Source organism: Solanum tuberosum, unplaced genomic scaffold, assembly GCF_000226075.1.
Source record: "Solanum tuberosum cultivar DM 1-3 516 R44 unplaced genomic scaffold, SolTub_3.0 scf00099, whole genome shotgun sequence".
NCBI classification, from domain to species: domain Eukaryota; kingdom Viridiplantae; phylum Streptophyta; class Magnoliopsida; order Solanales; family Solanaceae; genus Solanum; species Solanum tuberosum.
This window is the reverse complement of record NW_006239023.1, coordinates 4542-13871: the sequence shown is the minus strand read 5'-3', so window position 1 is coordinate 13871 and position 9330 is coordinate 4542. Positions and strand designations below refer to the sequence as shown.

Here is a 9330-nt window from a genome sequence, read left to right as displayed (position 1 = left end):
TTTAAAATTTATCTAATTAAGACTATCCGTCAATAAAAAAATTCAAATCTTAACACAATTTTAAATTTAAAGATCCTTATACTTGTTAAGTTTAAAATTATTAAGTACAAATTTAGTCAAGACTTCTTGTTAATTTGTTGATAAATTCATCTTAACTATTCTATTATAATGGTAACAAAATAAGCTTATCCGTGCTTAAAATTATTTGAACATATAGTTATTAGTTAACACATTTTCATTTGGAAGTAAGTTTTAAACATATAATTAACACTTTTTCATTTTTAAATAAATTTTAATCCCGCAAGTAAAACATAATAGTTCGAATTCAACAATCAATATCTTTTGAACAATATAATTAAAAATTAAACCAAACCTCTAATATGTATGAATAATGAAACTAATAAATCAATCAATTATAATATATTGAGATAATTTTCATTTGACATCTCTTTATTATCCAATAATTTTTTATTATTATTTTGGGTGTTACATGAAAATAGAAAAAATACTCAAATGACAAGATGCTTTTGTAAGAACCTTTTCCATGTCTGCTCCTCCATACATGTCTCGACAATCACCAATATCACACCATGCCATGATAACTTACAGAAACAATTACAATTTCTCATAAAAAATAATATTAAATATTCTCTAATAATGTAACAACAATAGCATATTTAATGTAATTTCACAAGTGAAATATGAAAATAAAAATAAAAATAGAGAGACAGAAAAGATGTGTCCTGAAACCCTTAGCCTGATAAAGCTTGCCAAATTCATTGGAAAAAAAGAGAGGAAACATATGAACAATGCATTTGTATTTAATTTAATATAAATATCCATATTATGAACCCCTTTATAACAACCAAACAATTTCCTAAAAATGTAAATCTCAATTTGCTGGAACAATTATTTGACAATATGAAAGATGCCTCAATGTTTATTGTTATATACAATATAATCAAAATATTTTTGTTGATTATATAATTTAATGAAATGGAAAAAAATATTTTTTCATAATAGTATAAACATAAAAATAGTAAGGAAGTTAAGATTACCTTATGTCTCTCCAAAGTATTATTTTCTAATAGCAATATTGAAAAGCTAGAGAAGAAAATTGTGAAAAAAATCATGGTTCGATTTGAATTGGGGATCCTTTTGCTACCGTATTTAAAAGAATATTATAATGACTTTTAATTAATCTTAATAAATAACATTAATGCAGAATATGAAAAGGATAATCAGCTTATACACAAATAGAATAAAGAGATAGAATTTAATGAAATTGAAGATGGAAATATAAGAAAATGATATAAATGACTATAATAAAAAAAAGTTTATACTCTTATTTTCTTGAAAGAACGTGAAAGAAAGAAAAAGAAAGATAAAGGGTTTAAAAAAAAAGTAAAAAAATAGATAAAGAAATATAGAGGGTTTAAAAAAAATAGATAAAAATATATATTATAATTAATTTTTTATTTTCCTTAAATGGTGATTCTCTTTATATACTCACAATATTTTTAATCATTATGTATTTATGTTAATAATAAAAGTTGCAAATGATTTCATTGTTTCATCCCATAAATACGTAATTATTCTAAATGAAATATAATTTTTTTAATATTATAGAGAATGCCAAAAGTTTCAAATTAGGATATTAGGTTATTTTTTTCGGAAATGGGATCTTTCTTCCGTTTCCAACTATACAATTAATATTTAGAATATTAAATGTGATTATAGAATGTTGAATTAATCTTTATCTTTCCTTAATTATAGTAAAATTGTAATTAAACGTTTATTGTAATCTTTCTCTTTCCTTAATTATAATAAAATTGTAATTAAACCTTTATTGTCCATAAATGGTAATTTTCTTTCTATTCTTGCAATGCAATTAATGCTTAATATATTGAATGTAATATTAAATCATATTATATTTAGTGTGATGAAAATTTTTAAAAATTGAGAAAATATATAAATAGGAATCCTGGCTTCTAAGAGGTGCCACATCAGTGGTTTCTCATTCAGATATATATATATATATATATATATATAGATTTGTCAAACTTGTATTACTTCTTTACTCTTTTATAAAAAGTTTTTATTTTCTACAAATAATACTCGATATTTAAAAAAAAAATACTTATAACCTATTACTTTTTTTTAAAATGAGTCTCCTCAAATTTTGGGGCCTAAGGCAATTGCTCTTTTTTCAAAGCTGTAAAGCTGCCCCTGGTTAGTAGTTGTGTATGTGGGGTTATTAAATATAAACTAGTGAGTCAAATTTTGTATTTGAAAAATCTCAAATCACGATTTTCAAAGAATTTAAAATTTCATCTCATGATTTCATATCGCGATTTCATATGGCATGTCCAAATGCCTATTAGTTTACAATCTTATCTCGAGAAACTGATTTCATATTGCATGTCCAAACGCCAATTAGTTTACAGTCTTATCTGGAGAAACTGAGTCCTTATAGTTAGTATGAACTTGTCACTTTTGTTCTTCATTTCACTTTTTGAATGGGAAAATGTGTTAGAGATAGCTATCGAGTTGTCTTGTTCCTAGTACATGCATGATTGATCACTAAAGTCTACAGACTACAGTGATAATGGAACAGCGCAGGTTGGTGCATGCATGGTGGTCAGTGGTCACCCACCACTACTACATCTTGGACACATAAAGATTCTCTTTTGTATAATATAAAGAAAATTAACGTTGAAACAATAAAAATTCTTTTTGTACCTGTAACTTATATTACTTGCCTTTCCTTTTCCTTTTGGGGTGTGTTAAATATTATTCCAAAAATATTTATGTATACTTAGCATAACACTAGGAGGCGTTGGATGGATAGGAACTAAAAAAAAACGATAATAAACTTGAAACATCACTTATAAAACTTAATTTGCTTATTTCATTACGAAAGTCATTTTTCTTATTTTAAAGAAGTTGTTTTCTACAGAAATCTTTTCCAATACATTCCAACTTCAACACTTCATTATCACATCCTGTTTTTCTACTTTATAGAAGATAAGAACTAGGCCAATTATCAGAATGTGCTTAACTAAGTGGACCATCATATGGCTACCAAAAGGGATCAAAATGGAGACCAATTGATGAAATCAAAGGAGTTCCCTTTGATCCAATTATCTTTATCTTCACACTTTTAGCATTACTCACCACCCCTTTTTCAATCCTGTGAAGCTTCTTGTATCCTATTGTAGTTCCATTAGCAATTCTCTTCCCATCAACATAAATTTCATGACTTTTTACCCTTTGTCCTAGCCCAATTGCTTCTTGAATCCTTACCACATTAAACCTCAACGACTTATTACTCTTTGTTTTGAACTCAATCCAATTATCCTCTTTATCATCTTTTGGACCCCAATATGTCCATAAATGGTCATCGTCTAGCATGTTTTCGGGTCCGAATCCTCCATTCTTACCTCCCCTTTGACTACTTGCTTTGATTGAACATTCCTTGGCTAAATTGGTGGAGAATATTGTGTCAATTGCACTTCTAAATTCTTTGAGTCTTTGCACATCGCTGTTGGTTATTAATCCTTGTGTGTTAGGAGGCACGTTAAGTAGCAATACGCAATTTCGTCCGATGGAATTGTAGTAAATTTTGAGCAACTCACTTAGGCTCTTTGGTTCTTGTGATTTATGCCAAAACCATCCTGGTCGAATTGATACATCACATTCTGGTGGTAACCAATCTGTCCCTTTTGGGTCTCCACTGTTGAGATAACTGCATTGGCGAAGTTAGAAATTTATATAAGAGAAAAATTCTAAAATGTCTCAATTGTAATTTGAAAATATGACCTAAAGCAAGTTTGAACTTCTTTTATTAATTACTATACTTGATTTATTTCTTTCTATTAAGGGATTCAACAGCTCACATGTAAGTTGTAACCAAGGAGGATAATTTTTACTCTAATCTTGACAATACTTAGTTTTGGAAATCTTAATAAAAAATGTTTCATCACGAACACTTATAGGAAATTCTAATAGCTTAAGGTGTGTCAAAAGACAGTTTTCTTAATAATATTTAATTTCACTCGGTATAAATGTATCCTCAGAATTCAGCAAGTTTTTCTGATATAAAACTAGGAACACAGAAACTAACAAAAATTCTTTTTGATATAAAACCTAGCAACAAGGGAATTTGGATTGATATCTTTCTTTCTCTCCTACATCAACATTTAGGATTAGAAAATCAATATATAAGATCACAATATAAAAAAGGGTTGAAAGAATTCTAGCCTTCAACGGACATGAAGACAATTAAGTGCTAATGATTAATGACTAAGGGAGATTATGAGACAATAAGGGCTACTGATTTATGGTTAATAAATGCAATAAAAAACAATTGTCCATAAAGACAATTTAGTATACCAAATTAAATTGCTTGAAACGTTTTGGCAATACGCAGTTTTTAACCAACATTAATTGTTGGAATTTATAGGAAGAAAAGGAATTCCATTCATTTTGAGATACTCCCTTTCTCCCTAATTACTTGTCCATTTTTAAATTGGCACATCTATTAAAAAAACAATTATTGACATAATGAGTTTATCATTTTACCCTTGTTAATTATGAAGGGGATGAATTAAAAACTTAAGATTATCAAGAAGTTCTAAAGTAATTAATTGAGGGTATAATAGGTAAAAGAAATTGTCCTATCTTGATTTGTCAAAATGGACAAGTAATTAATTAGAGTCCGGAGCCAAAATGGCAAAACAAATTGTCAAAAATTCCAAAAGGGCACATCATATTTTTTTAAAACCAAAACGGCAAAATCGCTCCTGCCGGCGCGATTTTCCTCTGACACATATTAACGCCGTGTACTCCGTTAAAATAAAATCACTGTCAGGCAGCGATTTTTGTCCAATTTTTTTTTCTTTTTCTTTTTCACTAAAATCGCTGGCACAGCAGGGATTTTTTAACTCTAATTTTTTTCCTCCAACTAATATCGCTGCTATGGCAGCGTTTTCATAGAAAAAAAAATTTTGGCAGTTTTTTTGTAAAAACTCTTTTTTGGAAAATCACTGTATTTTCCTTATTTTTTATTTTTTTTGAAAATCTTTTCTTAATTTTTCTTTTTAAGTTTTATGAAAGAACAATTATTTTTAAAAAAAATTGCTGACAAAAATAAAAAATTAAAATCGCTGCTATTGCAGCATTATTATAAAAGCAAATTTATTTTATTTTTTTGGCGTTATTTTTTTTAAAAAAATTGTTGCTATTGCAGCGTTATTATAAATTTTGTGGAAAAAATATATATTTTTTTAGAAATCGCTGTCTTGGCAGTGCTTTTGGTGGAAATATTTTTTTTAAAAAAAAATAAATTCTTTTGATTTATTTTTAAAAAAATTTATGTCAACTAGTCAACATCTAATTTTTGAAATCGCTGCCTTTACCATTAAATGTTGACTAGTTGACAGAAATTTCAAAAAATAAAATAAAATAAAAGAATATTACTACAAAAATCGCTGCCTTTTTTTTTTAAAAAAAAAAAACTAGTTCCACCAAAATCGCTGTCAAGGCAGTGATTTCAAGATATATATATTTTTTTTTATAAAAAAGCTGTCAAATGGTTGAAAATTGATGCCTTGACAGCTTTTTAGTTAAATTTTTTTCTTTTTTTAAATTCGTTTCTCTTCAATTTTTATTTTTTTTAAAATCGTTTTTCTTAAAAAAAATTTCGTTTTGAAAACAAGGCAGCGTTTTTATTAAAAAATAATTTTTTTAACAAAAATTGCTGAAAGGGCAGCCTAATTCGACACCGATTAAAGTTCGTCCCTCATTTTGATGATTTCTACATCGAGTCCAAATTTTTGGGTGGAATCAGGCTCCCTGTCAGCAATTTTTTTTTAAAATAATTGTTCTTTCAGAAAACTTAAAAAGAAAAATTAATAAAAGATTTTCAAAAAAATATAAAAAATTAAGGAAAACGTTGCCAAGGCAGCGATTTTCCAAAAATTTTTTTTTACAAAAAAGCTGCCAATTTTTTTTTCCTATGAAAACGCTGCCATAGCAGCGATATTAGTTGGAGGAAAAAAAATTAGAGATAAAAAATCGCTGTTGTGCCAGCGATTTTAGTGGAAAAAAATAATGGACAAAAATCACTGCCCTGGCAGTGATTTTATTTTAACGGAGTACACGACGTTACTATGTGTCAGAGGAAAATCGCTTCGGCAGGACCGATTTTGCCGTTTTGGTTTTAAAAATATATGATGTGCCCTTTTGGAATTTTTGACAATTTTTTTTGCCCTTTTGGTTCCGGACTCTAATTAATTAGTGACAACTAAAAAAAAATGGACAAGTAATTAGAGACAGAGGGAGTATCAAATATATTTTGCCTACACGTAGTTCCCCGGCCACTACTTAGGACAACACTAAGGGTTCAAAAAGAATAATACATTTTTTTTATTAATGTACGCTTAATAACGTGATAATTTTGAAAGAAAAGAAGACATGATAATTTTGTTATCACACAAATTGAGATTGTATTGAAGATCATAAGTTCTATAATCTTTCATTTTTTTCTTAAAATTTTGCACCTTGTGAAAGTCATTATCTTATATAATTGACATTTTGACATGTATCTTCTTGTTTTTCATAAAAGGGTGATTGAAATGTATATATATAGCCAATTTAGTCCTGTTTTCTAGTGACGTCCTTTCCTTTTACAAGTCTTGTGGACACACTTAGCTACATGATTTATAAATACAGCTAGCACAAACAATAATATTAAGGAAAATAATTGTATTTTAGCTAGGTTTGGAAAAAATAAAGTTTACTTACTCAGCGTTGCTACCGCCAATAGACAACAATGTTCGATTGATGGTGGACCAACTTGTGTTTCCGGCGAATCCATGCTCATTTCCGACCCATCGGACTCCCGGTCCGGCATCGGAAAATATGTTGATTGCACTCTGCAATTCATTCACCATTGCAAACCAATCATCGAAGTAGTAAGTCATGTTTGGTACATTTGAACCCTTAGCTCCATCAAACCATATCTCTTTAACATCTCCATATCTTTAATTTTAAAAATGAAAAATATTAGTTACATGAACTTATTAACTTATATACGATGATAACATATAAAAGAATTGTGCTATCAATTCATCTAAAAGATAACTACATATAAGTAATCATACGAAGAAGTTAGATTAGCAACTTGAAAAAGGGTTTTAAGTTATGTACACTCTATAAACATGTTGGTTATCATCTTTACCAAATTAATAGTATCAATTACTATTCTCTCCATTTCAATTTTCGTGATATGTTTGGTTGGGCACAAGTTTAAAAATGAAAGAAAAACTTTTGGTATAAAAAAAATCAACTTATTAAGAGTAAAATTAGAGGTTTAAAGTTAAATTGTTTTGTAACTGACTAAAAATAAAAAAAAGTATCACATAAATTTAAACGGAGAAGTTATATATTTTATCAAGAGATTCACCTATAATTATTTAATAAATGATTAGATTGTGAAAATAACTTTTACACCATAATACATAAAATTTATTGATTCCCTGAAAAATAAGACAAATTGCCTGCTATAAATATATATATATATATATATAATAGGCTAAAAATTCTTTACACATTCGATCGAATGTATATAGGTAAATTATTTTTTTCCTTTTTGTGTTACATGTATTATAACATAACATGTAAAGGACTTACTTATTGAGAAGTTCTTGTAGTTGAGCCAAATAATGTTCATTGTACTCCTTATTTAGCCCATAACTCTTATCATGGCGATCCCATGGCGAAAGGTACAAACCAACATCGACGCCACGAGCCTTGGCCGCATTGACAAATTCTCGAACCACATCGCCTTGCCCATTTTTCCAACGACTTCTTATAACCGAATGATCAGTATATTTAGAAGGCCACAAGCAAAAACCATCGTGGTGTTTAGCAGTGAGTATCACTAGCGATACTCCTGCTTGAACCGCGGTGTCAACCCATTGGTTGGCATCTAGGTTTGTGGGGTTGAAAATCGAAGGATTTTCATCCCCGGTGCCCCATTCACTATCCGTGAACGTGTTGACACCGAAATGTAGGAACATGATGAGTTCCCTTTGTTGCCATTTTAATTGAGCGTAATTTGGTAATGGGAGAATTGGCAATGGAGGTGGTGTTATTTGTGCTTCTTGGCTAGGAATGATCAATTGCAATAAGGTGATGAATAGACATAACAAAGAAGTATAATAAGGCTTAGTCATGATTTTTTTTTCTTTTTTCAATGTTGTTAATGTATGATCATGTAATAATTCATATGGAGAAGAGAGAGTGAATTATAAGTGCCAAAGTGGGACCTTTTTCCCTTTGCTTTTTTGTGTTGTGTATGTACCATATATAATGAGATTCTTTAATATGAAAACTATTTTGTTTGGTTGTTAAAAAAGGAAGTAAAAGGTGATCATAACTATGAAGTTGATTTTGTTACTTTTTTGCCTTTTTGCACTCTTTCACGGGTTGGCCTCGTAGTGTCTATAATTGAGTCCGGAGCCTAAAGGACAAAAAAAATTGACAAAAATTTCAAAAGGGCACATCAAATTTTTTTCTAACTAAAAGGGAAAAATACGCTATTGACGTAGCGATTTTGTTTGACGCCGTTAACAGATCAAAATCGCTGCCCTGTCAGCGATTTTGTCCAACTTTTTTTTTCAGAAAATCACTGCCTGTGCAACGTTTTTGCGATTTAATTAAAATCGCTGCTATGGCAGCATTTTTATAAGAACAAATTTATTTTCTTTTTTCGAAAATCGCTTGACAGCGATTTTCGTTAATGTTTTTGTTTTTTTTCTAAATCGTTGCTGTTGAGTGTTATTATAAATTTTGTGGGAATTTTTTATTTTTTTTTAGAAATCCTGCCTTGGCTGTGATTTTGGTGGAACTATTTTTTTTAGGCAACGATTTTGGTAGAAATTTTTTTTTCTTTGAAACTTCTGTCAACTAGTCAACATCGAATTTTTTATTTTTTTTAAGAAAATTGCTGTCCATGCAGCGTTTTTGCAAAAAAAAAAATTTAAAAATTAAAATTGCTCCTATGACAGCATTTTATAAAAATATATTTATTTTATTTTTTTGGAAATCGAGATTCTCCTCTTTATTTTCAACATTTGCAGGAAGTTTCTTTTTCTTTAAGTCTTTGAAATTTCTATCAATTAGTTAACATCGAATTTGTAATTTATTTTATTTTTTTGGAAATCGAGATTCTCCTCTTTATTTTCAACATTTGTAGAAAGTTTCTTTTTCTTTAAGTTACATCAAATCAATACTTTTTAAGTTAAGTCAAATCAATTATATAAT

The 9330-nt window shown here is 28.7% G+C and overlaps 1 protein-coding gene across 1 annotated transcript; it reads right to left on the bottom strand.

Moving 5' to 3' along the window:
- Positions 1–2949: 2949 nt before the first annotated feature.
- LOC102600482 (alpha-L-fucosidase 1-like) lies at positions 2950–8372 on the bottom strand. Its single transcript, XM_006347981.2, has 3 exons — positions 7696–8372; positions 6808–7044; positions 2950–3748 (listed from the first exon to the last, which is right to left on the bottom strand). The coding sequence occupies exons 1-3, from the start codon at positions 8238–8240 to the stop codon at positions 3082–3084; spliced, it is 1449 nt and encodes a 482-aa protein (XP_006348043.1). The 5' UTR covers positions 8241–8372; the 3' UTR covers positions 2950–3081.
- Between the last annotated feature and the right edge of the window lie 958 nt (positions 8373–9330).

Coding starts and splice junctions, on each gene's coding strand:
- LOC102600482 (XM_006347981.2), bottom strand. CDS start 8,240: ATGACTAAGCCTTATTATACTTCTTTGTTATGTCTATTCATCACCTTA. Junction 7,045..7,695: donor CTACAAGAACTTCTCAATAA/GTAAGTCCTTTA, acceptor TTAAAATTAAAG/ATATGGAGATGTTAAAGAGA. Junction 3,749..6,807: donor ATTGGCGGTAGCAACGCTGA/GTAAGTAAACTT, acceptor TCGCCAATGCAG/TTATCTCAACAGTGGAGACC.